The sequence below is a fragment of the Gymnoscopelus microlampas genome (assembly GCF_963454915.1).
Source record: "Gymnoscopelus microlampas genome assembly, chromosome: 12".
In the NCBI taxonomy this organism is placed as follows: domain Eukaryota; kingdom Metazoa; phylum Chordata; class Actinopteri; order Myctophiformes; family Myctophidae; genus Gymnoscopelus; species Gymnoscopelus microlampas.
Window position 1 is genome coordinate 11,054,516 of NC_139949.1, and position 27,225 is coordinate 11,081,740.

At 43.6% G+C, this 27,225-nt stretch overlaps 1 protein-coding gene across 5 annotated transcripts in view; it reads left to right on the top strand.

Moving 5' to 3' along the window:
• Window positions 1-27,225, top strand: part of cux1a (cut-like homeobox 1a) — a 263,240-nt gene that overhangs the window by 208,094 nt on the left and 27,921 nt on the right. For 2 of the 5 annotated variants that reach the window (XM_084075025.1, XM_084075027.1), the window contains exons 15-22: window positions 2,480-3,322; window positions 10,292-10,372; window positions 15,012-15,113; window positions 17,989-18,198; window positions 19,382-19,716; window positions 20,332-20,579; window positions 21,263-21,398; window positions 23,717-23,876. In XM_084075025.1, the coding sequence (XP_083931151.1) occupies window positions 2,480-3,322; window positions 10,292-10,372; window positions 15,012-15,113; window positions 17,989-18,198; window positions 19,382-19,716; window positions 20,332-20,579; window positions 21,263-21,398; window positions 23,717-23,876 (2,115 nt within the window). The remainder of the gene's footprint in view (window positions 1-2,479; window positions 3,323-10,291; window positions 10,373-15,011; window positions 15,114-17,988; window positions 18,199-19,381; window positions 19,717-20,331; window positions 20,580-21,262; window positions 21,399-23,716; window positions 23,877-27,225) is intronic. The other 3 variants (XM_084075028.1, XM_084075029.1, XM_084075026.1) reach the window with 2 other exon arrangements.

Here is a 27,225-nt window from a genome sequence, read left to right on the forward strand (position 1 = left end):
TCCCCAACCCCGCCTCCGACTCTCATTGGACAATACATGTTTTGTACCGAATAAATCCTAGGTTCACATTTACAACACCAGACCAAGAGAGGCGGTCCACTCAGAGAGTGGGCGGGGTCTATGGTCTGAAACCAGGCTACCTCTGAGACACTAAGTGAGTAGATGTAAATGGTGCCGTGCCATCTTATAATGAACATTAGTGAGGGCTATTTGAAAATGTACATGGACATTTATGTACATATTTTACGTGAAGCACATTGGATAGCCTTGTTGTTGAAATGTGTACAAATAAACGTGCCTCGTAAAATAGGAGCCATAAGGGTCCATTAACACACCCACAGGGCCCTGATTATCCAAACAACATCTCACCAAATACCTCCCGGCTACTTTTTTAAAAATCCTTACTGGCGTGGTAAAGCAAAGGAACATGCATCTTTCTACCTTGAAGCTTGTTAATGAATATTTTTCATAACTTTGATGCCTTTTTGCCTGATCCTTTTGATTAGGTCAGCGTATGCGTTTTTTGGTATTTGGCTCACGGCCCCCCTGCTGTTAGAACTCCAAGGTCTTTGCATAATTCAAATTACAGAAGTGGGGGGGGGGACAAAAAAATAAATAAAAGACTCTATTTCTGAGTGCACTTCTCAAATACACAGAGACGTGGCTCGGTGTATAGAGAGAGCCTCTCTGTTGAATTGTCTAAAAATAGAGAGATTTTAATGCTGGTGGCTTGAAGGGGCCTTTGGATCCAGAGAGAGAGAGAGAGAGAATAAAACAGTTTGGGCATTGCATACAGAGTAGATTAATTCCCTCCCAGACATGAAACTTCATCATGGCTCAGTGTCCCTTGCAGCCACGGGCCACACACACACACACACACACACACACACACGCACGCACGCACGCACGCACGCACGCACGCACGCACGTACACGCACACGCACACACCTCCCTCAGTCCGACGCTGAATAAATAATGCTCAATAACCCTGTAGTCTTTGTCATCATATTGCTTTCTGTGTTTCGAGGCAATAAAACCAGAGAAGAACTCTCATGTAAAAAGCGTGATTCTTAGTAGCACCATATTCTGAATAAGCTTTGTTTGGACTAACAGGTATTAGATAACACAGGGGATGAACCAAAAAAACAAACAAGCTGGACCAGAATATCTTTAATTCTAGATCAGTGATTCTCAATCTGTTTTTCCATTTCAAGGACCCCCGGTTTTATCGGCATGAGGCCACGGCACGGACCCCCCCATTTGATGTGATCTTTATTCTCTGGGACATCAATTTACACAGTAGAATCCTCAGTGTTCATTTCACTCTGAGTACAAATGGAACCAGATGGACCTTTTACAGGTCCATTTGGTTCCATTTGTACACTCTCTGAGTTACAGACCTGTAAAGGGTCCATTCGGTTCCTAACTATCAATCATGTATCTGGGGGTCCTCCTGGAACCCCCTCAAGGACACTAATGGCTCTTTGCCACTATGGGTGCGTTCGAAAATGCGCACCAGGAGCGCACTCACGTATAGTTTGTATTGGCCAGTGCGCTCAGTGCTATATATATCCAAACGCACCCTATGAAGTCTAACCCAGAACCTCCCAGAACCTGTGTGACAGATTATGAGTATCATTCTCGTGGCAGAGTCAGGGTGCTGATATTGTGCATGTTGGCTCACTAGAAATATTAGTGGGTCTCAAAGTGTGGTCCAGGGACCCTCATGGTTCCTTGAGAGGGTGTAACTCTGAGAGTGTACAAATGGAACCAAATGGACCCTCCCGGGTCCATTTGGTTCCATTTGTACACTCTCAGAGTTATGGGGGTCCTTGAAATGAAAAAGTTTGAGAACCACTGTGCTACACTAAATGGAACAGAGCCTTCATTAGTGTCATTGGTAACACCTGTGAAGGAAGCAAGGAAGGGGCCCAATTTCTGTCCAATATGGCTGCTGTGCATAGAGCCTATTATCACCAGAGCCACCACTGAAGGGCCAGGTACAAAAAAAGAGCTGCTATTTTCGAAACATTTTGAAAGCATACGTTTTGGGTTCCTAGAAGTCAGGGTTTAGTGCCACACCTCCTGAGCAGGGACCCCAATGAGGTTCTGAGAGAACCGCATCTGAAACCATAGCCATAGTGCATGATGGGAACACAATCCAGAACCTGTGAAATATGTTTTCACGTTGCCGTTCACTTGGCTCTCGTCAGTGGTGGAAAGTAACTAAGTACATTTACTCAAGTACTGTACTTAAGTACAAACTTTTACTTTACTGGAGTATTTCCAATTTTCGATGCTTTTACTTCTACTCCTCTACACCTCAGAGGCAAATATTGTACTTTTTACTCCACTACAATTATTTGAAAACTTGATTTACTAGTTACTTTGTAGATTTGAATTATCTGCGTTGAGCTGCTGGCTGTCGACGTGATATTTGACCTCTGTGTGTGTGTTTTTTTCCCCGTGAACCTCGCAGGGGCGTCGTCCAGGGAGAAGGTCAAAGAGTCCCAGCGCCTGTCCGCCACCCTCATGAACGCCAACCTGCAGGGCTCCCCTCCCCCGACGTCCCAGCTGCTCCTGCGCACGGGGGCGAGCGCCAATAAGGTCTCCTCGTCCTGCGAGGACGCCCCCATCACCATCACCACCGCCTCCGTGGCCAACGGCACCCACCACTTCTCCCCCTCGGGGGGGGTGGGCATCGTGGGCGGCCAGGACTTCTTCAGCCCGTCCTCCATGGCGTCGGCGAGCGCCGCCTTCCCCCTGGCGGGCAAGCTGGCGCTCAACTCTCTCCTGCACCGGCAGCTGGTGCAGACGTTCTACTCCAAAGCGCTGCAGGACTCCGTCTCGTCGTCCGGCGGCGGCGGCGGTCCGGCCCTGCTCTTCTCGCCGGCCCACTACCCCATGGCCAACTCGCTGTCGGCCGTCGTCGGCGCCCACCAGTCGTCCCACCAGTCCTTGTCGTCCCATCAGTCCCAAAGCCAGCAGCAGACGTCCGCGTCCCCCGACATCAACGGGGGGCTGGTGCCCTCGCCCAGCCAGTCGGAGGGCGCCGGCAGCGCCTCGGAGGGCGAGGACATGGACACGTCGGAGATCGCCCGGCAGGTGAAGGAGCAGCTGATCAAGCACAACATCGGCCAGCGGATCTTCGGCCACTACGTGCTGGGCCTCTCGCAGGGCTCGGTCAGCGAGATCCTGGCGCGGCCCAAGCCCTGGAACAAGCTGACCATCCGCGGGAAGGAGCCCTTCCACAAGATGAGGCAGTTCCTGTCGGACGAGCAGAACATCCTGGCGCTGCGCAGCATCCAGGGGCGGCAGAGAGGTGAGCGACCGTGACGCTTCTGTTTGTCCATACTGCACATGCCTATATCTCTGTATTAAGCTTCACACCACAGAAGAATGTAGTTACTGATTGACGACTGTAGAACTACTCTATTCATCTTTATCATCGATCAAAATACAATGTAATTAAGCAATAATCCACTCAAGGCCATGAAATATCACATTTTATATCATGGATATGGGCATTTTTATGCCTTTATTATAGATAGGACAGTAGGCTGACAGGAAATGGAGAGAGAGATGGGGAGTGACACGAAGTGGGGACTCGAACCCGCCACGCGCTGTCAGGCGCGTGTTGAAGACTAGGTGCCCGGACCGCTACGCCAGCGATCCGGGCCCCTACAGTATGTACTTAGTTGACCGGAGGCTCCCAGGGATCTGTACTAGGCACTTACATTTCGCAACGCAACTAGTTGCGACTTGCAGCCAACGAAACAAGCCTACGGGCTTTCTTGTGTATTTATCCTTTTGAATTCATTTTCAATAAACTGTTCAATCAATCAAAAAAAGCCACTTGCAACAAAATCCTAAAACGGTGGGTTTGCAACTGGACGGTCCACACCCAGGCGCCGAGCTGCAGCCGACTACCGTCTCCACAGCAGCACTATGAGATAAACAGCAGACGGGGGTGGCCCTATAAACTGGACAGTGACAGATTGTGACAGACACAAGGAGCAGAGATTGTTTACCGTTTCCATAGCACTTAAACCTGTTATATTGTATATCGTTGCTGTCGGGCAGAAACCTCTTATCTCCATATTCTAACCTTTTGTGTTTTTTTTGTAAATTAGCTCCCTCTGTGATAATACAACAACGTCACTCAAACGCGACGCGTTTCGAGCTTGTAGATCTGCAACTTTTGCTGCTTTTGAATTTGAATCCTGAAAAAAAAAGTTTTGGACGTATGAGGTTTCCACCCGACAGAGACGATATAATGTAGACATCTTTTATAAAACGTGAAATAGCTCTCCTTTCCTTTCTCCCATTCGCTCGCTCTGATTTAAACGCCCGTAGTGGAGTTGCCAGCGGCTTGGCCCCGACATTCACCCACGACTCCCAATCAAACTCTTTTACTTTGCTTAACAAAACGTAGCATAGCGGTGGGTTATTGTGATTATTCAACTTCAGTGCATTCCAATAGGGAGATCCAATTGGAACGCAATTATGTATAATTACGGTTTCTCTAATGAGCAGATTTCGATCCATCTTTTCATTTACACGGTCTTAACGCAACAGGCTCTGCTCAGAAAATTATCGGACGGCAAGAATCCATTATCGTTGGGTTTCCAGCCACGTCGGCCACAAAAAGACGCTCCTCCGCGTTGACCTCCTTTGACGCATATTCATTTTCCGTGTCATTATCACTCCACGTCTGCTGCCTGTACGCAGCGGCCCAGGAATCATTTCAATATTAACCCATTCAAATCGGGAAACGCATCTGTGTAACCACTTTAAACCATTATTTTATACTTTGGCTATCAAAAAATAGCTGATCTACAAGCTCATAGCGCCGCGCTATGAGCTTGTAGATCTACTATTTTGGAAAAATCTCTAATATTTGAATATATATATTTTTTTTTAAAGGGAACATTTTTAACTCAAATCTTTGCTTCTGGGGATTCTACAAAATGATGTCTTCTAAATCCTAACAGTTTTTATGTTGCTATATATCAGTGGTCCTCAAACTTTTTCATGTCAAGGACCACCCACAATTATATGTATTTGTCCGCGGACCCCCCCAACTCAAAATATTTTGTTCCAGGGACCCCCAGAAGCAAAGATTTGAGTACAAAATGTATATCTCTATATTCAAAGATTTGCACACATTTTCACAATTTTCCCCAAAAATAGCAGATCTACAAGCTCATAGCTCGGCACTCGGTTCCGCGCTATGAGCTTGTAGATCTGCTATTTTTTGAATAGCCCAAAGAAATCTTAAAATGACAGAGATGCGTTCCCGGTCTTAATGGGTTAAACAGACAAAAGGAAGCAAGCGTTTAGCAGCCAAGTCAAGCAGAATTGGCACCTCAGAGTGTGTGTGTGTGTGTGTGTGTGTGTGTGTGTGTGTGTGTGTGTGTGTGTGCGTGTGCGTGTGCGTGGCTGGCTCCCCTGCCGGCTGCTATTGATTGTCAGCGCTGAGTGGGTTGTTGAGTTAGCGCGCGGGAGGTGAGGCTGATCCCATCAGGAGGCCAATCTCTCATCATCGGTGTCACAGCGGTGGCTCATCTGTCCCCTTCAGTGGGTGGGAAGTAACTTAAGTACATTTACTCGTAGTACTGTACTTAACAGTGGTTATCAAACTTTACTTTAAGTCAAGGACCCCCAAAATGACAGGTATTTGGCCACGGAAGAGAAGATCTTCAACAATAGCAGATGTACAAGCTCGCAGCGAGGCACGAAGTGACGCGCCGTGAGCTTGTAGATCTGCTATTTTTTGAATAGCAAACGTATAAATGGATACTTTTGCTGGGGACCCCCTGGAACCGCCCCAAGGACCCCTGGGGGTCCCCGGACCCCATTTTGAGAACCAATGCTGTACTTGAGTACATTTATACTTGTACTCCACTACATCTCAGAGAGACATTTTGCACTTTTTACTCCACTACAATTATTTGACTTCTTATAGTTATGCATCTAACCGCTTAAGCGCTATTTTATACTTCGGATATTTGAAAATAGCAGCTCTACAAGCTCACAAAGTGTCTCATCACGACATTTTGTGAGAGTAGATATGCATTGTAGATTGTTTTACTTGGGTACTGTAAGTATGTATTTGATGCCAATACTTTTGCACTTTGATTCTGAATACAGGCCTTTTACTTGAACTTGAGTATTTTATATTGTGGTAAAAACATCTGATTACTTCTTCCACTACTGCCCTTCAAGGGCAGAAAGTCATGTTTGTCTGGTTGACAGACAAGATGTGAGCGTGTCCCGCATTTACAGTTACGTTTGTTAATGAACTATATTATGTTAATCTATTAAGACCGGGAACGCATCTGTGTCATTTTAAGATTTATTTGACTATTCAAAAATATCAGATAAACAAGCTCATAGCGCAGCACCGAGTGCTATGAGCTTGTAGATCTGCTATTTTTGAAAAATCGTGGACAATTTGTGCAAATCTTTGAATATATATATATATATATATATATGTTTTAAAGCGAACGTTTTTAACTCCGATCTGTGCTTCTGGGGGTCCCTGGTACAACATATATTGAGATGGGGGTCTGCGGCCAAATACATATCATTTTAGGGGTCCTTGACATGAAAAAAGTTTGAGAACCATATAGCAACATACGTTTTTTTCAAAAAACTGTTAAGATTTAGAAGACATTTGTAGAATCCCCAGAAGCAAAGATATGACTTAAAATGTTAGCTTTAAAACTATTTATATATTCAAAGATTTGCACACATTTTCACGCTTGCAGATCTGCTATTTTTTGAATAGCCAAATAAATCTAAAATGACACAGATTCTTTCCCGGTCTTAAGGGGTTAATTGTTCGTTGGAAGTTTGTGTTTTGCTGCGTTTGACTGACTGTCTGCTCCGATTTCAGAACTCGTGTTTAGCGGGCGTTGCAGGTTAATTGATATTTTATGCACAGCGTGTCTGCATCCCCACTGTGGAAGTGATGTACTGTACTGAACATCTGCGGCCCACATTTGCATAGAGCAGTGATTCAATTCCTTTCAATCATTTTATTTTCACAGATTACCACAGAAACATAGCTCACATACAATATAGACAACATTAAACCATACCACATACAAACTAACACACATACTGTACATAAATCATCATCTTCCACATGATACCTATAGCCACCATAATCATGAAACATTGATAGATGTGAGGATTGTGCCCTTTGAGTGTCATCACACATCACTTTACAAAACCCTCGGTAATATTTCAGCATACTGTAGTCTTCTCCAATATATCGTCTCTGTCGGGGGGAAACCTCATATATCCAGAACTGTTACTTTTCACGATTCAAATTCAAAAATAGCAAAAGTAGCAGATCTACAAGCTCGAAACTGATGCTTTTGTGTGACGCTCTAGTATGATCAAGTAAGGCGTTAATTTAAGAAAATACAAAAGGTTCAAATATAAGAGGTTTCTGCCTCATGGCGACGATATTCTAGATACGCATTAGTTCACGGACCTCCATTTGAGACGATGTTTATCTTTGGGACCCCAATGTACACTGTAAAATCCTCCAATTTAACTATGAGAACTATGAGTGTACAAGTGGAACCAAATGGACCATATTTGGTTCCATTTGTACAAGATGAGGATTACTGACCTGTTGGCACATATAGTATATGACATGCATTATACTGACACTTTCATTTTACACGAACAGAGATGAGGATTACTGACCTGTTGATAGACCTGTTTTTCATCTCCTCATTAGACATTATAGGCTACACCCTTGTGCAATTAAGCTTGACAGTTTGTAACCTACAACATAATGTTACATAAAAGAACAATAGTTGTGACTGACAACACTACTTTATTCTCTGAGTGGTAAATTACATTGGTGACGAAGAGTACTCACTGCTCAACACAGCCCTGACCCGAAAAACATTTGATCTTGGTTAATCAAACCGGTGATCTTAGTTATAAAATGATCATAATCTAGGTTATAGGATGATTATAATCTGGTTTATAGGATGATCATAATCTTGGTTGTATTGTAGAATGATAATAATCTTGGTTTTAGCATAGTCATAAATATCCACTACACTCCGCCAGTTCTGTTCCCCTCCATATTACGTAGACTCGGCACAGCCAGGGATAATCTGAAAAGTTCCCTACTCTAGGGCAAATAGAAGGGGGAAAAAAACAGAAAAAAACATCGCAGCTTGTTCTTTTCTATGTTAGAGTGGAGTTCAGAGCCGAAGAATGTACACTTGTGTCTACTGTTGCTTGTTTGGAAGCACTTCAAGGAAGCTGGGTCTGGCAGGCGGCCTCGAATCTGTCTGCCGCGCGGGCTGAAGTTTAAAAGAGTTGTGTTAGAGCAGCGGCACAGCTTGTACACATTAGTGTTCGATATGTCGGAGTTGCGCTCCAATCGCTTCTGCTCTTTGTACCCCCAAACCGCAGTGCATGCTTCATCTCTCCTAAATCCCCATCAATGTCTGTTTGGGTGAGTAGCGGGAGTTTGATAGGTGGATGGGAATGATCGGAAATGTGAATTGGCTCCATGAGTGCTCTCTGGAGGCACCGGCAACCCGCCACGCCGAGCCGGCGTGAAGAACGTCAGGATTTCGCTGTTTGACATGTAAGATTACAACCTGCTGTGTGCTTGTTGCTCCGGCCAACATAAAGAAACATGCGTGTGTGTGTGTGTATATATATATGTACACTTGATGTTGTGGTTTGCTCTGGGGCCTTTCACTTAGGAATACCTGCTTCAGATTTATCGCGCCCATCTGGCCCGCCGTACGTCGCGAGGAGCGACCGGCCGCGCTTGATTTACAGACTCAGAAGTTTTACTCTGTTTCGACGTAGGTTTTCTATTACGAGGTGGTGATTTATGGCGATGATGTAGATCTGTACCCGCAGATAGCCACGGCCGTGTTCCTAAAACGGAAGCCCCGAAATAGTATCGACATATGTTCTGCAGGCACACATGTTCCTGTGATCTAGTATTGACTTTGTGAACAAAGCTCTGACTGCCGGAGACAAGCGAGCCAAGACTCCCCCGATGAGGACAGTCCTTGAGCTATATATTCAGTCTGACATCTATAGGGGGGACGCATGGGTGACAGACTTTTTGGACGCAGTAAAAATAACTGCAGGTTTGCGTTGTAAGGATGACATTGTCGTAGGTCATCTCTGGCAGGCAGCATTACAATGAAGTGGAAAAGTGTATATAAAGCTCAAAGATTTAAGTCCAGAAAGTCGATCATGAACTCGCAACTCTGAGCAGCTCCAGGTTATGTCCACACATACTGATAGAGAAAAGTCAATTACGTTCACTTTCTTTTGCTTGTTTTTGTCTTTGTTCTCACTAAGCACTTGTGACAGTGGAAGGAAACGGTTGCGGTGTTGACATTGCAGCTTGTTTTTTATTCTAAATGGTAAAATGGTAAATGGTGCATTTATATAGCGCTTCTATCCGAAGCGCTTTACATTGATTGTGCCATTAACCCATTCACACACACATTCATACACCGATGGCGGAGGAAACCATGCAAGGCACCAACCTGCTCATCGGGAGCAATTAGGGGTTCAGAGTCTTGCTCAAGGACACTTCGACACTAACTCTAGGGGAGCGCCCCAGCCCGGGATCGAACTGAGAACCTTGCGGTTTTCCAGCTCACACTACCCGGCCACTCTACCCCTGAGCCACTGCCAGCCACTCGCTCCACAGTGTTACAAGTGCTCCGGTGAAGAAAACCGACCTCGAGCTCAACATGTCAGGCTATCCCTTTAACCAAAGCCTCAGTGTAGAACTTTTGTCGTCAAAATGGCGCAGTACAGGCCATCTTCTTAACATTACAGCACAAGACAAATCACTTTACTTCCCATATCTGTCGGTGGCCGCCTCTGTAGCAGACCAGAAGTAGGTGGTGAGTCTTTTAATTCCAATGGGAGAAGTGAACGTGAACACAGATTATGACCTATTCTTTAGGCCCATGGTCACTGAACTAACTTCCCCCCAAAGCCACACAATCTTCCCAACATTCTGACACCAAAACGTCATTTTCCAGAGAGACAAAATCAGTAGAAAATCAACGTTGTTACCGACCTTTCTCTGTCCCAGCAACACGTTCTCTCGCCAATATCTAGCAACAGTAATCATAGAATTAAGCATCTTTGTTACAAGCCCATAAGTGGCGTTTTCTAGCCGCATCAGTTTTCATATATTATACCATCCTCCATCTATCTGGTCCAAGATCTACTTATCTCTGATGTGTCGCCACTTGTTTTCCAACAGAGAACCCAGGCCAGAACCTAAGCAGGGTGTTTCAAGAGGTTCCGAAGAGAAAACCCAACTCTGAAGGCTCCTCGAGGCCAGGTCTGTTCTTTGCCTTCCCTATCGTGATTGACACCTAGCCACTTAAACCCTGCTAGACTTAATGAACTTGACCTGAGTTGGCTCCGTACTTGGACTTTTTGTTCCCCTCTTTACCAAAAAATAGCCGATCTGCAAGCGCACAACGTGTCGCAAACGCGACGCGTTGTGTGCTTGTAGATGTTTGATTAATGTTCCCAGCGGAATATGGATGCTGCTGGGGTTCAAGTGGCTAGTCAGTGTTTTATTTGGGGTTCCTTTTTTTTTTTACAAAGTCGTATTTCCTGTTAGCCATAGTTTGAGAATTCTGGCCTGGGAGTCTTAAGGTTTAACTTCAAGTGGCAGTTAAGAGGCTTATTTTTTTCATTTATTTTGTTAAATCTAGGAATATCTTTTAATGACCAAGTTATTTGTTGTTCAAAGGTATGTCGGGAGCTCAGCAAACTCAAGTGAACACTCGAGTCAAAACAATGATTTGGAGTTTCCGTAATGAGGGGTTATTTGGAATCGACAGACGGTGAGGCTGAAAGCCGGTTCACTTGCCGTTTTGTCAAAACAAGACCAAACCAGGTCAGCAGGCAGGTCTCCCTGCGTGCCATCAGGGAGAAACCTCACATGTGTAATTTAACCTTTAAAAGCGGGCTTTATTCGCCCCAACGATGTACTTTGGCTTTTAAAGCCAGGCTAGTCGGTCACGGACGTGTCACACCAAGCAGCCCAAAGGGGCGTGGGCGCTGACGCGCTATTGGTGCTTCGGTAGGGACCACATACACACATAACCCCACACAGTCAAATCCACAGTGTTTAATTTAACTTTGAGAATGTAAAAATGTAACCAAATGGACCCCGTAAGGTACATTTTTGTACATTCTCTGAATCATGGTCCATTTGGTTACATGTGTACATTCTCAGAGTCACGGTCCATTTGGTTACATGTGTACATTCTCAGAGATACGGGTCCCTTTGGTTATATTTGTACATTCTCAGAGTTAGGGGTCCATTTGGTTACATTTGTACTTACTCAGAGTTACAAATGTGTAAAGTAACACTTGAGGATTTTACTTTTCGTAGCAACTGTCCTGAGAAGCTAAGAATATTTTTTTTGTTATTGTTAGAGAGGCGTGAGGTCTGAGAAGCGGAATTGCTGGGGGAAATACCGTGATGCCAACTAGATATTTGACTCAGACTATTCACATGCACTGTGTTTGATGATGGCAGCTCAACAACAAGCTTTGTGTGGCTTCATGTCCCTAGGGAAAGAAACTCACTGGCTGTGCTACGTTAGATATGCAGTTATGTCATGTTTCTTTTGGCCTTAACGACTGGGCGAGTCATGGCATCTGGAGTGAGTGAGTGTCTGTGTATGTGTGTGTGTGTGTGTGTGTGTGTGTGTGTGTGTGTGTGTGTGTGTGTGTGTGTGTGTGTGTGTGTGTGTGTGTGTGTGTGTGTGTGTGTGTGTGTGTGTGTGTGTGTGTGTGTGTGTGTGTGTGTGTGTGTGGGGTGTGTGTGTGTGTGGTGTGTGGTGTGTGTGTATGTGTGTCTGAGTGTGTGTGTGTGTGTGTGTGTGTGTGTGAGTCTGTGAGGTCAAACTCTGTGCCATACCATCGGTATAGCCAGCCTCTCCCGTCACAGGCACATGCACGGCAAAGAAATCCGGAGTCTGAAAAGTGTAGAAACGGGCCATTTCGGGTCCCATCAGAGTTAAAGGAATACTCTACATTTGTACTGTGTGGCTGTCATTGCCCTTGGCAGGGTCATCCCCGTTTCAGCCCGCAAATTACTTCCACTTCCTACCCAGCTGCTCCCCCCCGCCGCTACACACACACACACACACACACACACACACACACACACACACACACACGTTATTGTCACACACATGAACAAGCGTGACCTTGCCCGTGAGCCCTGACCAGCGGCTATAAGGCCACGGCAAGGGCCAGGCAGTGGAATTGGAGGCTTGCTGCACCCCCCCCCCCCCCCCCCCCCCCATCATGTAGAACCTCTTAAAAGCAATTTACTCCCCCGCCGCTGAAGCTCTGCAGCCAGAACCCGACCCGCCTTCTCCTTTCTCTGTGGAGTCCGTCCAAACATTCTGCTTCACATTGCTGCCGGCCAGACGGAGACAGTGGTGTAAAGTAATGAAGTACATTTACTCAAGTACTGCACTTTACAGTGAGCACAGCTTTTGAGTCTTCTCCACCACATCTCAGAGGAAAATATTGTGCTTTTTACTCCGCTATACAACAATTTGCAGTCAGGCCTACCTGTTAGTTTGTGTTTAGATTATTGTCACAAACCTGCATTAACCAATTAAGCCCTCTTTTATTATTTGTCCATTCGAAAATAGCTGATCTACAAGCTCACAACGTGTCGCAAGGCAATGCATTGTGAGCTTGAAAATCTGTTATTTTCTAAAGATTTTGACACATTTTGAAAACATTTTGAAAAAAGATGAGCGCTTATACTTTCGGTACTTTAAAGGGATAGTTCACCCAAAAAAAACGTTATTTTTTTGTCATTTTGTCATTCAAGCCAATACTTTGATGACCAGTGGACCGTTAGGCAGCGGTTCCGGTAGGAGACACAAAGGAGACTGTTTGTGTATCCTACCGGAACCGCTGCATCACATTATTGGCTTAGTAATGCGACAAAAAACAATATCCATGCATTCAAGTCTCCATGGGGTGAAGAAAATGTCATTTTGGGGGTGAACTATTACCTACTTATACTTTGTACTTTTACTCCATTTTGAACACAGGCCTTTTACTCGTAGAGTATTTCTACTGCGTTGCATTGGCACTTGTACTAAAGTAAATCGAAAACGGGAGTACCACTGGGAGTGCGTCCAAAGGTTCTGGTTCTCATTGTAAGCGGAGGCAGACAGAGACTTGGTGAGAGCAGGCCCCCGCTCTGCTCTCTGGTTACTGGCTTCATGAGGAACATGTGCAACAGTAGCTGTGGCCTTGTGTGTTTTAACAGGATTGAGCTGCGTTGTAAACCAGAACTCTGGGGAGCAGCCGCCCGCCACTGTGTGCGTGTGTGCGCGCGCGTGTGTGTGTGTGTGTGTGTGTGTGTGTGTGTGTGTGTGTGTGTGTGTGTGTGTGTGTGTGTGTGTGTGTGTGTGTGTGTGTGTGTGTGTGTGTGTGTGTGTGTGTGTGTGTGTGTGTGTGTGTGTGTGTGTGTGTGTGTGTGTGTGCATGTGTGCAAGTAAAAGGCCTGTGTTAAAAATGTTACTCGAGTAAAAGTACAAAAGTATTGGCATCAAAATATACTTAAAGTACAAAAAGTTAAAGTACTAAATTGTTTGAAAATAGCAGATCTACAAGCTCACAACTGTTGTGAGGTTATAGATCGGCTATTTTCAAATAGCCTGTGTATAAAATAGGGCTAAAGTGGTTAATGTATGTTTTATACTATGATCATTTGTATCTGCAAAGTAACTAGTAACTAAAGTCTTCAAATAATTGTAGTGGAGTAAAAGTACAATATTTGCCTCTGAGATGTAGTGGAGTAGAAGTAGAAGTATTGAAAATTGGAAATACTTTTAGTAAAGTAAAAAGTAACTCAACATGTGTATTTAAGTACAGTACTTAAGTACATACTTAAGTACTGCGTGTGTGTGTGTGTGGGTGTGGGTGTGGGTGTGGGCGTGCGTGTGTGGCTGGGGGTATTGTAGTTTTTTTCGGACCAGAGCTCACTGAAGGACACTTAAGTACTGCGTTAGGTTTCTCAAAGTGGGTGCGGTGGCACCCTAGGGTGCCATCATGTCAGTCCAGGGGTGCCGCGGAATATTTGATAACTTTGATAATATTTGGAATTCATCAATATCATTTTTAGACCCGTTATAAAACAGATCCGAGATGCATTGTACTTGGTGCGTTCTTTTTCGATCTCCACCAAATCTCTCCACCAAAAAGTAGCCGATCTACAAGCTCACAAGTTAGCTTGTAGATCGTCTATTGTTGGCGAATATTCCCCCCAGAATAGGGATGGGTTTCAAGTGGTTAATTGTCAATTTAGTTATTGTGACAGTGGAAGGGAAGTCATTTTCAATCTGTCCTAATGGAAACGCATATTCTCTCAAGCTTTCCTCCTGACGTACTGTATCTTAGGGGATAAGATTTACATATATACGTACCGTAATATGACATACATGCAAGGTGCTATAAAGTAACAATGTAATACAGGGGTGCCGTTTATGAAAAAATAATTTACAAGTGTGACCTGAGCCAAACAAGTTTGCGAAACCCTGGTCTACCATGTTGTGAGTCAGATCTGATAAGATGAACCAAAGATATTGCAGGCTGGGAGGGATCCACTGAAAAATTGTTGCACACTTACCATAGTCACTTAGGTTTTTTCCATAACCCCTTAAACCCTATTCTGTATGTACTTAGTTGACTAGAGTCACCCAGGGTTCTATACTTGGCTTGCTACTTTTTTCCCTCTACACCAAATATCCTACCAGCATTGCAACGTGACACGTTGTGAGCTTGCAGAGCGGCTATCTTTCACCAAATGTTTATCACAGAATAGGGACGCTATAGGGAAAGAGCCAAGCAATGATCAATTATCTCAAATGACTCCCTTGTATTATTTCATATATAATATATATTTCTCTTTCTTATGGTCCTTGCAGGTAACATTACTACCAGGATCCGCACCCCAGAGACTGGTTCAGACGAAGCCATCAAGTCCATTCTGGAACAAGCCAAGAGAGAGCTGCAGGTTCAGAAAGCAGGTGAGTGGACACCTTGTAGCCAAAAACAGCTGTGTTTTGTACATAAAGGATATCTTAACTCATTGAGTGCCATTAACGTGTTCCACGTGTTTTTACCGCTATGGCGCAACGTGCCAATGACGTGTTTGACGTGTTTTTTGTTTGACATGTTTTTTTTTTTTTAAACATGTTCAGAACCCAATATATCATTATCTGAAGATTTGCAGCTCCATCCACTCCTTGTTTAACGTATAACTGAAAAAGGCTGTATCTCGCTTCCTAAGCACTTTTTTTTTACTTTGAAAAAAACTCTGGCACTGGGACAACATAATATAAAAATAATTCTGGCAATTCTGGCACTCAATGAGTTAAATATTAAAATTGCGTAATGGGTGGACGTTGGGCATCACAAACGTAACATCCAGATTCGATTGGCCAACAGGAGGTCACAAACATAAGAATCTGATTTGATTGGCCAAGATTCGTGTGACGTAGTGCCGTGATCAACGCTGCTATAATTTCCTTATCCTACTTATCCAGAGCGACTGCAATAAGGCATGGTAAACGCATACATCAAATGCAGAGACAGTGTAGCTTGCCTCAGTAAACTAGGACCACAGGTACAGTAAACCCAAGAACCTAGAATCAGTCTAAAGTAGACTAAAGTGCTACGGGCTAAAGGTGGAGTCTGAAAAGGTGAGTCTTCAGATTACGGCGGGAAAATTGGGAGTGACTCTGCAGTTCTAACTGCAATGGGGAGAATTGTGCCACAGTTTGGGAGTCAGGAGGGAGAAGAGTCTGGGGCGTGTGGAGCGGTGTCCTAGATTCTGACAGTGATTCTCAAAGTGAATTCCAGGGACTTTCAGGGTTACTTTTGGGGGGTCTAAATGTACCCTTAAAAGTCTGTATCTCTGACAGCATACAAATGGAACCAAATGGACCCTAACGGGTCCATTTGGTTCCATTTGTATACTGTCAGAGTTAAGGGGAGACCTTGACATTTAAAAGTTTGATAATCATTGATCTAGTGGTAAAACAAGTGCAGGGATAAAGTTCATGCCCACCACCGTGGAGACTGGGGTCTGAATCCTCTGCTATGCCTCTGGCTTGGCCCGGGCGCTCCAACAAACACAGTCGGCCATGTTTGAGAGTGGGAAGTCAGCAGGGGAGGGCAGTATCTCTGTCGCTGCACTAGCGACTCCAACAGGTTGGTTCGAGGGGCGCCTGTTCAGCAGGTTACGGAACTAGGAGGGATAGTGTGCTTTAAAGGAGTAGTTCACCCAAAAAATGACTTATTTTCTATCAGTTGCACACCCCAAGAAGCATTGAATTCATGGAGATTTATTTTTTTGTCGCATTCCTAAGCCAATAATTTGATTACCGTCGGAAAGATGCTAATGTATCCGGTAGGAGACTCAGAGGAGTCTCTTTGAGAGGAAATACACCCGGTCATCAAATGATTGGCTCAGGAATGTGTCAAAAACAAGAAAATCTCCATGAATTCAAGGCTTCATGGGGCGTGTAATTGATAGAAAATAAGTATTTTTTTGGGGTGAACTATTCCTTTAATGTACGTCCTGCCAGTGAAACTGGGTGTTGACTTCATGTGTATGGGAGGAGCCATGTGGTTGTTTACACCCTCCCACATGTAGGGGTTAGCAGTGACAGGGACTACACATGAGGGGGAACTGGGAATTGGCATAATTACTAGATTGGGAGAAAAAGGGAAAAGGGTGAAAAAAACATTGAAATAAAAATAAAAATGCTCTTTGATTCAAACTGTATTTTTGTGTGTAGAGCAAATAGCAATGCAGTGCAGACTGTTTCGCGTATAGCGTCTTTAAAGATGAGAAGTTGTATTGAAGCTGTTCAAACATTCATTTTGGCATCTCCCAGTACGGCTCAAACACGCTTCCTGGGAGAAGCCTATTTCTGTACCTGATGTGATGAACCGAGGCATCTGTTTTCAATTTGATGTTCATATTTCAAAAACTCCCAGCAGATGTCTCTATTATTAATTTTTTGCCTCAAGAAGTTGCAACTCCGACTAAACTGTGACCCTGCTCCTCCACAGTGAAATCCTTGAACCAAATGGACCCAGTAGACCATGGGTGTCCACACTATTTTGACTTGTGAACTCATTTTAAAATGACCAGCTCAACAAGATTTTGCCAACCAAAAAATACATCACTCTTGAAAACAAAGCATTGCATTGTGGGTTTGCATACTATATGAAGCCGCGAAGGGAGCTGACAGGCAGAATCATGGCAATCAATCAAGTCACTTTAATTCAAGTGATGCCAAAAGGAGGTCCAGGAGGGGTTTTGTGATGATATTTTTGGGGGGCATGGCACGCGGTCTCTATCTGCGCAGCCTTTGTAATCTGGTAGATCTCAATATACCTATAGATTGGCCCTTGTAGACCCTTGTAACTCTAAGAGCGTAGAGTTACATAAACACTCAGCTATAACCCTTATTTTATACTTTGGCTATTCAAAAATAGCAGATCTACAAGCTTGAGTTTTTTTTTAAATCGTGAAAATGTGTGCAAATCTTTGAATATATATATTTTTAAAGCGAACATTTCTAACTCAAATCTTTGCTTCTGGGGGTCCCCGGAACTAAATATTTTGAGATGGGGGTCGGTGGCCAAATACATATCATTTTAGGGGTCCTTGGCATGAAAAAGTTTGAGCACCACTGATATTATAGCAACATAAGTTTTTCAGAAACCTGTTAGGATTTAGAAGACATTTGTGGATGCGTTCCCGGGTTGAATGGGTTAACTGTGTTTGTGCGTTTAACAAACATCATTCGAATACGACCAACAGACACTTCCCTCCACATCCCTCTCTCACCTCTCTCTCTCTCTCTCTCTCTCTCTCTCCCTCTCCAGTGGATTCGTCCCACTCGGCGCCCACTAGTGTCAGCAGCATGATGGGACACTCGGGCTCGGACGACACCATCCAGTCCATCCTGGAGCAGGCCCGGCGCGAGATGGAGGCGCAGCACGCCGCCCTGGAGCCCATCCTCAAGGCCTCTTCCTCCTCTTCCTCCATCATGGGCAACTCAGACCTCTCCTCCCTGCTCCCGCCTAAGCTGCTAGGTAAGGGCTGCCCCACTGTACATTATTTTATCATACGTCGATTAGTCTATCGATTTACTTTTTCTGATTAATCGAATACTCGAGAAGTGTCTTTTGTATCAAAGAGTTGATGAACCGATAAAGCGTTATTTATAGGGGTGTGCCAATATACCGTCCCACGATATATCGCGATACGTTTTCGTGACGATATGTATCGTTTTGGCGTTTTTGGAAAAAGAAAAATGGAAAAAAAAACTTTTTTTTAAAAAACTTTTTTTTTTTTTGCAATAATAATGCAAACACATAAGTATTTGTTTGCATTTGCTTACCCCCCATATATTTTCATAAGCTTTTTTTCCCCCAATATATTTTCATAATAAAAATGTGCCATATATCGTATTGTATCGATATCGTGAGCCCAATATCGTGTATCGTATCGTGAAATTAATCGGCACACCCCTAGATTTATTTTATATGTTATAGCACAACAGTGTAGTGCAAAAGTAGCTTGCTACATTATGTAGATCAGCAATTCTTTTTTTATTAATATTTTTTTATGCTTCTCGCCTAGAGTGACTAGTGATTATATGATTGCATCATCGATTATTGATCCTTTTTTTATCATCGATTAAATCGATCAGCATAGATACAATTTCTCAGTCGCCACGACTGATTCCAGTCATTTGGATTCCATAGAAGCCAGCATGTCTTCTATGAATGTTATGCAGTGAAAATAGCCGATCTACAAGCTTGTAGAACGGCTATTTTCGGTTATTTCTTTTAAATATTCGAGCATCTGAAGTGGTCAAACTCGCAATATGTTCCAAAGCATTTTCCTTAAATGTAATAAAAGCAAAGGTTAAAGCCCTCAGTCTTTGATTTCTCACGATACGATACGAATCACGATACTAAGTCACGTTTTTTAAACTATTTTAAATTATTTTCCAGACAATAATGACCGAAAAAAAGTTTTCTCTTATCCTCATTTCCAATACAGTAGCAAATGACTGAAAACTATTTTTTTTAATAATTTCTCATACAAAGATCCTGTATTTTCTTCTCTTTTTTTACGCACCCTCTCCTGTTTGCGTCGCGATACATTTTTTTATTAAAACGATTTAAATTGTAACCAGTTTTAATCGATTTCAATCGATTCACGACAATTCGTTACATACCTAACCTGTTGCACACCTTCCTGCTACAGGTTCCCCCGTGGTCACCTTGTCCCCGTCCCCCTACTCCCCCCTGGCGCTGTCCCTCAAGAAGGCCTCGGGACCCGGCGCCTCGTCCTCCTCCCCGTCCTCCATCCTGGACTTCAGCTCCAGTATGGTGAAGAAGGAGGCCGGCGGCGGAGGAGAGGCGGCCCTAGGGGAGGCCGCGGGAGGAGGAGGAGGACAAGGGATGCTATTGGACGGAGGAGGCAGCGGCGGCAAGCAGGGGCGGAGCTCCTGGAGGGACCAGTGGTGGAGCGGCATGCACCCCGGGGGCTGGGCGGTCAGCGGGAGCGAAGACCCTCGCAACCAAGACGACTGTAAGGAGGTAAAGTACACAGGGAGGTCAGCTGGATCGTGTTGATGCCGTTGTGTTTTTCATGTCCTGGACCCCCAAATCGATATGTATTTGGCTGCGAACCCCCCCCCGTCTGAAAATATAGGGACCCCCTAGAAGAGAAGATTTGTGTTTAAAAAAATTCACTGTCAAGATTTAAAAAAATAAAATAAAAAATGTACAAGCTCACAACCCGCTACGAAGTGAAGTGAGTATAACTGCTATTTTTGAACGGCCAACGTATAAAACACGCATAAAGTGGTTAAAATGATTGTGATGCTTTATTAACTATTTTGCTGGGGATCATACCCCAGTTTGGTCTGCATTCAGACCACGGACCCCCCTAACTCTGAGAGCGTAGGGTCGAGTAGAACCAAGCTGACAAAGCTGCCCGTTTGGTTCTTAAATGAACAAGATTTGACAATGTACTGTAGATCGAGGTATCAAATGGGGGGCGCCGTCCTAATGACCGATCAAACTCGGGGTCCTTGAAATGAAAAAAGGTTAAGAATCACCGTATTATTCCACATACAGTACTGTAGATAAACACAAAACAATCCAAGCGTCCATATGTACTCATCTCTCTCTCCCTTGTCTCCCATGCAGCAGAAACCTCCCCGGCTGGGTGGTCCGGCGTCCTCGTCCTCCTCCATGGACTTCTGGAAGGACTGGCCGCGGGCCGACTCTCCGTACTCGCAGGCCGGCTCCGAAGCCCAGGGCCCCCCCAGCCGCGGCGACACCCCGCAGAGCAGCCCCTCGCCCCTGGGGCTGGTGGCCGGCCTGGGACCCCTGGGTCCCCTGCTCGTGTCCAGTTCCGCCGCAGCGGCAGCGGCGGCCGCGGCCAAAACCCCCAGGTAGGGATTCAGGACTATTAACTGGTTTTACTATTAAAGGAGTAGTTCACCCAAAAAATGACTTATTTTCTATCAATTACACAGCCCATGAAGCCTTGAATTCAGGGAGATTTTTTTGTTTTTGTCACATTCCTGAGACAATAATTTGATTATCAGCGGAAAGGTGCTAATGTATCCGGTAGTAGATTCAAAGGAGTCTCTTTGAGTCTCCTACTGGAAATACACCCGGTCATCAAATTATTGGCTCAGGAATGCGTAAAAAAAAAACTGGGTGAACTATTCCTTTAACCTTGAAAATGTTACAATGAATTAACCATAGCCGCCGTAGAGGCTCAATATAAACGTGTTGTTTTTTAATGTATTATTTAGCTACAGCGTTATTATTTCTATTATTCATTTGTGTTTTGAAAAGCAGCAATGGTTAAAAAAAAGTCAACAAAGAAATATTGTGGCGGAAATAATAATGAAACCTCTATTTTACAAATACTCATGTGATTGTATACATCCATAGTGTCCATAGTGTTGTGGAATTTATGCTTTATGGCCATGAAACCGTGATTATTTCCCTCACTATAATCGTACCATCAAAATCCATCGAGACAATGGATTTTGATGGTACAATTATAGTGAGGGAAATGATAAATAATTGATCACTCAATAAATAATCATCCCTAAACCCCCAGGCCGTCGGTGGCGCCCCTGAAACCCGAGCAGTACGAGTTCTACATGTACCAGGACGTGGACACCCAGGAGCTCACCCAGCAGGTCAAAGACAAGTTGGCCAAGAACGGCATCTGCCAGAGGATCTTTGGAGAGAAGGTGTGGGAAAAATCAATCAAATTAACATGGTTTAATGTGCTTAAATAAATAAAGAATTTTGTATTTTTTTTGTATATATATTTTTTTCTGCCTTTTTATTGATAGTTTTAAGTGGAAATGGACAGGAAACAGGGAGATCATCGGGAATGGGACTCGAACTCGCGATGCACTGGCTACATTAGAGCTTAGGCTGCAGCGGTCCGGGGCAAAATTACAGTTTTTATTTTTATTCTGTTTTGTTGAGCGACTTTGAGTACTTAGAAAAGCGCTATATACATGTTATGTATTATTATTATTATTATTAGTAGTAGTAGTAGTAGTAGTAGTAGTATTAGTACTATTAAATTTGTTAGTTTAAAGCGGCAATCTGTAAGTTAATACGGATATAATAACAGGATTGATTGATTGATTGATAATAATAATACATTTACAGAGAAAGGAGGGGTGGGGTGGAGGGAATCAGGATGCTACTACCATGGTGTTCAAAGATGTTAAACTATGTTCACTTGTATTTTAAGGTCAGCCATTCTTTTCTGTTAGTTTTGAGTGTGGTAGGGAGTCGAGATCTGTAAAATGACTTTTGTCAGTTTTGACTTTTATACACTACGGTTGGCAAGGAATATCACATGAGCCACGTTTTCAAAGGGGAATATAAGTTGCTACCTTCAAAAAAGGAAATATAACGTTCCAGAATTCAATAAGGTCAGACTACAGAAGTCCTTTGTTCATCAGTCGATTTTGAGGCTAAATTTAGAGCCTGGCCAAGGGCCAGTAGGACAATGAAGGACATCACTGCTCTTGTCTTGATGTTTTTATGTATGCAATTCATTTGTACTTTTTGTTCATGTCAAATGGAAACAATCTATTTCTCCTGGACAGTCGAACAAAAACATTTCAAGCGAGAAACGAACCATGCGGTTGCTCTATTCTATTTATGCGGTTGCTCTATTTATTTCACATTAAAATTGCTAGTGTAAAAGTTAGTTTAAACAATATTATATATTGCGGTTATAGAGGGGAGACCTTCTGAATGTGAACGTTTGCATAGCAACCACCTTTTGTGCAGGGAGTCGAAATTATCCTTGTAATTAAATTGTTATTAAAAATGGTATATGATATGTTGCCATATTTGGTAACCGTTTTATAAAAGCAATACACCACATGAGTTTGTGGTTAGTCCACGGCCTCTTGGGGCTTATTGCTTTCAAGCTGCAATCCGGATCTTATGTTTTTACCTTATTCTTTTTCAATAATTCATATGTTGATGATGTAACATTGAAGCTGCACTATGTAAATGTCCTCTTCTACCCCGGAATTGAACCCGGTTTCCTGTGCAAGTGCTGAAACATGTACCATTGAGCTAATAGAGCCTGCCTGCTTGCTCGGGGTATACATTGAATCTTGACCATCAGGTCAGATTCTGTGTCTTGGTGACACGTGACCTTTGACACGATCTAAATGCCTCAATAAAAGAGCGGTGAGACAAAATACAACCACCCCAATAGGCTCTATGCACAGCAGCCATTTTGGAGAAAAATTGGGCCTCTTCTTACTTCCTTCACAGGTGTTACCAATGATACTAATGAAGGCTCTGTTCCATTCTGGTCAAACAGAGTCAGGGTGCTGATATTGTGCATGTTGGCTCACTAGAAATACTAGTGGGTCTCAAAGTGTGGTCCAGGGACCCTCATGGTTCCTTGAGAGGGTGTAACTCTGAGAGTGTACAAATGTACATTTGTACACTCTCAGAGTTATGGGGGTCCTTGAAATTAAAAAGTTTGAGAACCACTGTGCTACACTAAATGGAACAGAGCCTTCATTAGTGTCATTGGTAACACCTGTGAAGGAAGTAAGGAAGAGGCCCAATTTCTGTCCAATATGGCTGCTGTGCATAGATCCTATTGTATGAGTTATATTGTATTAACATACTCTACCATACAGATTAGACAACATTACATTTTATTCATTAAAAAAAGTGTATTTATTTTTTTGCTAATTATTTGGGCCTGCTTGCAATATCCTCACGGTCCCGACCCACAGGTTGGGAATCGCTGGTTTAGATAAAAAATGAGCTGATAACCTGAATGTCAATGTTCAGTCACACACACACACACACACACACACACACACACACACACACACACACACACACACACACACACACACACACACACACACACACACACACACACACACACACACACACACACACACACACACACACACACAGAGGAATGTTGTCCCACTTTATTTAGCAATGACCTAAACGAGGGTGTGTGTGTGTTGTGTGTGTTTGTGTGTCATGGTCGTCCCACTAGGTGCTGGGTCTGTCCCAGGGCAGCGTCAGTGACATGCTGTCCAGACCCAAACCCTGGGCCAAGCTGACCCAGAAGGGACGAGAGCCCTTCATCCGCATGCAGCTGTGGCTCAACGGAGAGCTGGGACACAACGTCCTCCCACTGCAGGGACACACGCAAGGTGGGCTCCGTTTACACACACACACACACACACACACACACACATGCACGCAAACATGCATATCCATGGATAGTAGGGGTATGTACTTTTGCTGTTCACGGTCGTGCCGACACGGCTGGGCTGTTTGCGTGTCGCTGCCTCTTGTTGTTTAGGAGTGGCACTGCACGTGCACGTTGATTAGTGCCGGTCCAGTCAGAGAGATGGTAATGAAACCTTACTTGGTGCCCCTGCTATAATAACTCCTAAACCTAACCTCTAAAAGCCTTATCCTAACCCTAACCTGCAAATTGTCCTCACAAAATCTATTTATCAAATTCTACTACTTGTGGGGACATTCAGGTATAGTAATACATATTGTTGCTGTTGGGCCGAAACCCCTGTATCTCTATATTTCAACCTTTGATATTGTTTTTTTTCTCGTAAATTAATGCCCTACTTCATCGTACAAGAGTGACACGAAAAGTTGTGAAAATAGCCGATCTACAAGCTCACAACGGGGCTCCATGGTTTGCAGATTGGCTATTTATACTATTGCTGGAAAAACAAATTAAGTGAAAGACAGTGGTTGAGTCTGTCTGTGGACGTTTTTAAATATTGAACCAATGAAAAGTATTAACTAGCGCTTGTGACTAAATAATTACATTGGATCCATTGGAACTTCCTGTAAAGAAACGGTTTTGGACATACAAGGTTTCCACCTGACAGCGACGAGCGCGCGCACACACACACACACACACATAAACGTCACAAACGACCCGCTGGAGCCAATGCGACCGCAGACGAGTAAATTGGGCCAGCTAATTAGAGAAGGCTGTGCGCTTTGGTAGCGGTGAGGGCTAATGACAAAGCATGGTCACAGGCACAGCACAAGCACCAGTCTAGCGCCTCCCTCCGCACTAATGTTGTTTATGTGTTGTCGTTTTTTTTTCCTTTTTTCTTAAATCACAGATAAATAGAATTGTGGAGGCTAAATCTAATTTGCAGCTTTGCCATCTCAGACCCCGGGCCCAGATTAAAGCTGTGATGTGATTTATTTATTTTTTCCCTTTCAAGTCCAGATAATGAGTTTTAAATGCAAAGCCTGACCCTCCACCACAGTTCCAGGAAGTAAAGCAGAACCAGATGATCAATTAGAGATGTTCCAAGTTTTCTGTGCGGGGCGACTCGAAGCAAAGCACAGCTGGAACGAACGCTACCCATTAGTTTGAATGGACTCTATAGTAGGGCTGCTGCACTTAATCCGTTAAGACCTGGAACGCATCTGTGAACACATTTTTAGATTTGAGCTAAAAAGAGCATTATTTTACACTTTGGCTATTCAAAAATATCAGATCTACAAGCTCATAGCGCGGCACTGAGTGCCGCGCTATGAGCTTGTAGATCTGATATTTTTGAAAAATCGAGTAAATGTGTGCAAATCTTGAATATATATATGTTTTAAAGAGAACATTTGTAACTCAAATCTTTGCTTCTGGGGGTCCCTGGAAAAAAATATTTTGAGATGGGGGTCTGCGGCCAAATACATATACATTTTGGGGGTCCTTGGCATGAACGTTTGAGAACCACTGACATAGCAACATAAGTTTTTTTTCAAAAAACTCTTAGGATTCAGAAGACATTTTGTAGAATCGGAACCTCAGGCCTTAATGGGTTAATCCAACTAATCGATTTAATCGATTATAAAAAATATAACCGATTTTTGAGGGTGGATTGAAATTCTACTTTTTTCTTTCAATCAAAAGTGAAAATAGCAGCTATATAAGCTATTTTAGATTTTTGTGTGACACTGTTGTACGACAAATATAAAATAGGGCTGAAGTCGTTAATCAGACAAATTCATTTAGTTCATTATGAAAAATCTTCAAAAATTATTTCACGTTGATTCGTTGATATTATACATAAAAAAAGGTAACATAAAACGTTTTACAAAAAAAACGATTGTTCAGTTCACCGAAAAGGTAATCAATATAATAATCGCTAATAGTTGCCTCTCGGTGTGTGAATATGACTGAATCCACGTGGTTTCTGGATCAAGCTCCCCTCGTCCTACTGGCGAGCATGACGACCAACATGATCTGACCGTGATGGTGAAATCTGGACGGACAGACAGGCAGACAGACAGGCAGACAGACAGACAGACAGACAGACACGTTTCAGGGACATTGCAGAGAGAGAAAGAGAGAGAGAGAGAGAGAGGGGAGGAGTGGGGGTATGGTGAGGGGGGGGGGGTAGTGATCTCCCTCCTGGGGGTGGGGGGGGGGTGGGGTGGGGTTTATGGGGGTGGGGGCTCCCTCCCCAGGGGGGAGGAAGGGAGGGAGGGTGGGGGTACTCCCAGAGATGTTGTACTGAATTATGGCGTAGGAAACATTGATGTATGATAATTGGACAGTCATGTCTTTGGACGCTGTCGGGGTGGAAAGCTCGTATGTCCGAAACCGTTACTTTACAGGGGGAAAAAAGCAAACCTGCGTTAGCAATGGATTCAATGTAGTTATTATTTATTTAACCACAAAGCTTCCGTTAATATATTTCATTGGTTCAAACATTTTATCAAACCCCTCAGAAAGACTTCAACACTTTCGCTGTGAAAAATAACAAAAAATAAGCCAATCCACCAGCTCACGACACATCGCATTGTGAGCTTGCAGATCGGCTATTTTTGCTACCTTTGTGCGACACCGTAGTATGACAAAGTAGGCCATTCATTTACACAGACAAAAAAATACATTAAAAAGTCGAAATATGGAGATAAGAGGTTTCTGCCCCCGACAGCAAGGATGTACAACCGCTAATTAATATGCAAATACTAGCGGTTGGTTGAATGATGAATGGGGTGGGCCCTGGACCCCTGGCAGCGTGGACGGGGGGTCCTACGCTGTGATGGATTGTGTTCGCTGGCTGTCCTACATTAAGTACCCCCCCCTCCACCCTTTCTCAATCATTTTTTTTACTGCAAATGATCCCAGACAATATGTAGATTAACACTTATCACACAGGTATTGACATCAAGGGCAATAAAAAGGGAATGAAAAAAAAAACAAAAAACGGGCAGCTTGTAATATCGTCGTTGGAAACCTGTCCAAGACTGTAAACAAAGGATATGTACTGTAAACAATGTACTGTACATGAAAAAGTACTCCGATATTTTACTTAAGTAAAAGTATCAATACTGCAATGTAGAAGTACTCTGTTACAAGTCTGGTGTTCAACATTTACTTACGATTAAAATTACAAAAGTATTGGTATCAAAATGTACTTAAAGTACCAAAAGTAAAAGTACTGAAATGTTTGAAAATAGCCTATGTATAAAATAGGGCTGAAGTGGTTAATGGTGGTATGTTTTATAATG